The 4550-nt window shown below is 33.6% G+C and overlaps 1 protein-coding gene across 1 annotated transcript; it reads right to left on the reverse strand.

The window, feature by feature from the left end:
- Positions 1-3281: 3281 nt before the first annotated feature.
- LOC137596189 (olfactory receptor 52Z1P-like) lies at positions 3282-4217 on the reverse strand. Its single transcript, XM_068316501.1, has one exon. It carries the CDS (start codon positions 4215-4217, stop codon positions 3282-3284), a length of 936 nt encoding a protein of 311 aa, XP_068172602.1.
- Between the last annotated feature and the right edge of the window lie 333 nt (positions 4218-4550).

Genomic DNA, 4550 nt, shown 5'->3' on the forward strand with positions numbered 1-4550 from the left:
TGCTATTGCTATTGTGGGATGTTGTGTGCTAACATTCGTAAATAATAATAAAAAAAAATCCATAATTTTGTTGGGAGGTATAGCTTGTCTGTTAAGAAAATGAAAGCATTATGGAAATATGTTCACTGACTGCATATTGAGTGAAAACAACATGAAATGTGTCAATGGTATGGCCACAAAAGACCGATGCTGTGCCAATTGTGTTTAGTTTTGAAAATGTGACTACTGTTTGGACAAACGCTTGTTAGCGACTGAAAAAAACTGTAATAACTTGGCGATTGTAGATCAACCAAACGCAGGCCTTTTTCATGGTTTTCTATTATCTCTTGCTTTGTTTTTACGGACAAACACTTTCTTTCCATCACTTTCTTGGGGTCCATAGCGAATACTCTAAAAGTTAATATATTTAGGTAAAACTATCAACACCTCATGGGTTGAGAGCCGAATGACGAGGACCCTGCATAAACACCGATCTAGCTCCACACAGAGGTCCCTCTTAGTTAATGGCATGCCAGGAAGATACTAGGTAATAGCCAATGGCAGAGCAGCTATGAGAATGCTGCATTCAGGAACCTGTGGGAGCTGCGAGTATCAGCCCATATTGTATTTTTACCCTTTCATAAGTCGAAATTTCTTTTGTAACTAGAGGTAATATTTTCCTGCTGAGAAGTTATGTAAGTGGAAAATTTTGTAAGTACAGACATTTGTAAGTAGAGGTATCACTGTATCAAATAATTTATTATTTTCAATGGTGAAGAATACTGCGGACCACTCTTTTTAAGTTCTCACACTCCACACTCCTGATTAAATCATTTTTTAATACCTATGATTCTATTTTAAATATCATATTTCAACTCATCTCCTTCTTTTGAAGGGAGAGATTTAGAGTCCTCTTTCAGTATTGTGAACCCATAATCAATAAATCAGTCTAGATTACACATATCTTCAACCATGTAACTCATGCCCTTGTAAAACACTCTCTGTGGTTGCCTCTCAGTACAACCTGTATTCATTCCGTACACACCACTCTGCTCTGTCATGAACCCTCCCACCTCCTTTCATTTACAAGTCCTTCCATTTCCTCTGATTCTTTCCATCTAGCCGTGTTACTTCAATGAAGATCCTCTCCAACTAAGCAAACAGGTTCAAATTTCTCACATCCTGGTATGTTATGGAACTATTGATTTTTCAAACAGTCCATCATCTGGCTACATAAACATTTGACACTAAAGAATGTCCAATTTATGTTTTCCTTTGTACCTTTCACTGATAAACATCCTCATTATAATTGTATTAAAATGCATACATTCATAAACCTCTATTAGTTTTGTAATTAAAAAAAAAATTTGAATAACCTCCTATTTTGGCTTTGGTTTGCCTGATTATTGTTGGTCAATGTTTGGTTTCAACAGTACTTCAGGTTATATATGTATAATACATACATTTATTAACAGAAATACTCATAACAGCTCTATCACGATGAGAATTTGATTGACATACAGTGTAATTTCACATTTTAAAATAGACCAAATTTTTTAAATTTTAATTAAATGAAAAATATCCACATTGTTGCTCAGAATTAGCTTCATAGGCATATTTCGGTTACACAAAATTGAAAAAAAAATTATTCATTCATTTATTTTTTTATATACTGATTATAATCCCCTCAGGGCAAAGATTTGAATTAACACTCTATGTTAGTTGAAATCATGCATATATGTGTGTGTATTCTCATTCATATAAATTTGAATCTGGTTTCCACAAGTTTTCAATGGACTCACACTGAGAACCATTAACACAATAGGAAGATAAAAATAGGCAAATAACCTTTACAAGTGTAAGAGTGCCTAAAAATGACTAATTTCATCCATGTAATTAATATTAACAATTGTTTACTATAGGTTAAGGGTTTATTTGGATTGTTTAGAAGCACACATTAAAAGATTTAAAAATTTGAAACTATAGATCCACGTCTTAAAATAATTATTTGTCCACACAATTTCTGCTGCATGTGATTTCATTTGTATCTGGAGTCACAAAGAAAATATAATTGGATAATTGGCTGTACAAGAAAATGGATGGATGGATGGATGGATGGATGGATGGATGGATGGATGGATGCCTGCCTGCTTTTCATTCTCTGTTTAGGTGTCCTCACACTGTAGTGTTCATAAAGAAATGATTGGCTTAACTTTGTTTCCTCCAGAAACAAAGCACAGCAGATCACAGAAAATACAACAGACCCAGTCCTGTTTTCTTGTCTGTGTGAATGTTATTCGTGTTATGATGACGCCCTCTGTTGTATTGTTCCTGTAAAGACACACAGTCTGACTTGTGGTTTAGGGTTCATATTTAGACAGTATACATTTTGTATTATTGCGAAGATATAGCTTCATTTGACATGAATGGATGTTTGAAATGAGAACAAAATGCATCATTTCATTTCATATTGAATAACCTACAACAAAGTTCAATTTATATCCTATTCTGAATTGATTATTGCAGCTTTGTTAATGTTTGAAGAGAAAAATAAGATATTTTTTTCCAACTTAATTTCCTTTTATTTTTCATACAAACAGTAACGACTCAACACACCCATGTAAGTTACATTCTACCTTTAAATTACAACCTGAATAATATCTACTGTTTATAAAAATGTTTTAGTTCTATGTTTTACTGACAAAGTATCCCCATTTTTTGTTTAGTTACATAAAAGCAATCTTTTGAATAGTAACCCGTTAAAACATAATACAATTTTTCACAGACACTACAACTTTGGTTTTACACTGAATTTGCAGGTTACCTGACAAGATTTTGAATTAAGGAACTGCCTCCTGCTGCACACAAAAAAATGATGCAATAAACACAAATAAAATATATACCATCATCCAAACCAAAAACAACATGTGTCAGATAGATATGTTGTTACTGAAGCAATAATAGATGACATGGTCTCATAATACAAATAATAAGCCTTTTGTATGAAAAAGAAAAACCTGGTGATTTATTTTTATGTCGGTACACATGCTGGAGGAGAAACCGTGAACCTGACAAATAAATTTGTCATTGCTTTTTTTTACATGGTGTGAATATTATTTATTTAGCATCAATTCATACAAGAGTTTTGTATTTTTGAACATAAAGACAAATGAATAATGTTTTTGATTTACAAAAAAACACGAGCAGTTGAAAAATATATACATACCATAGCAAGGTAGATGAAATATTGTCTGTAGGAGAAGAGTTTTAAATCACAGTGGTGAGTTTTCTACTAAAACACTTTATGATGAAAATATTTTATTCTTACAGAAAAGCACCATTTTGTCTCGGATTTCATTTGTTTTCAGCCCATAGATGATTGGATTTAATGTTGGTGGGAAAATTAATGTAGACACCCCTATGAATCCTCTTAGATGTGGTGAAATATCCCTTAGTCTGTATGCTAAGATGGTGAAAAGTCCCAGACACTCCAAGAGTAGAAAAACTACTAGGTGAGTTGCACAAGTCTGCAGTGCTTTGGATTTGGTTTCCGAACGTTTGGACCTGAAACATTCAATTAGGATCCGGAGATATGTATAAAATATTATGCCATTAGCAATTATTTGTGAGATAGCAACAACAAAAAGTCCATAAAAGTTATTTATAGTGGTGTTGGCACAGACCAAAGAGAGTAACGTTGGATTATCACAGTAAGGATTCGTCAGTTCAGATCGACAGCGGGGCAATTGCAACAGCAGAAAAAAAAGTATAGCCGTTAAAAATAAGTTACAGATCCACAAACTTGCAATTATCATCATAACGTGAGCATTGGTCATTACTGTATTGTACTTCAAAGGACAACATATGGCAATATATCTGTCGTATGCCATAGCAGTCAGAGTGAACACAGAGCCTGCTGCATAGATGTGGATAAAAAAAGCTTGGGCAACACAAGTCGAGTATTGCATTGTCTTGTTGTTTGTCAGTAGCTCCTTAATGAGCTGTATAAAGAATGCAGAGGAGCCAATGAGGTCAGTGACGGGAAGGTTCAGCAGAATTAAATACATGGGTTGATGAAATGATTTGTTCAGTGTAATAATTAAAATTAGAAAAAGATTGCAAAAAAGTATGATCATATAGCTTAAAGTTGCAAAAAGAAAGGCAGGAAAAAGGGTTTCAGAGGGTAGATTGAAGCGGTTTAACACTAAAACAGATGATGTGTTGTAAATGTTCTCCATTTTTATCTTCTTCTATCCTAGAAAATACAAAAATGATTAAAAACGTCATCACTGGTCAGTGTCATTATTTCATGCACAACTATTAAACCAAAGAACAGCAAAAGACATGTCAATGACATTTTCTCTACAGAACACTTACCACAACAAAGCCTGAATGTGTTGCCAGTTTGTGTCCAAACACATTTCAGTCATTTGCAATGCATGTCATGCATAAACTGCATTATAAACAGGTTATAAGTTTTTCACAAAAACCCCAGGTAAAAATACACATAGACAGATATAAGAAAACAAGCTGGATGACAAGCTGTATAAGCATGCAATGAATCATCACAA

Source organism: Antennarius striatus, chromosome 6, assembly GCF_040054535.1.
Source record: "Antennarius striatus isolate MH-2024 chromosome 6, ASM4005453v1, whole genome shotgun sequence".
NCBI classification, from domain to species: Eukaryota; Metazoa; Chordata; class Actinopteri; order Lophiiformes; family Antennariidae; genus Antennarius; species Antennarius striatus.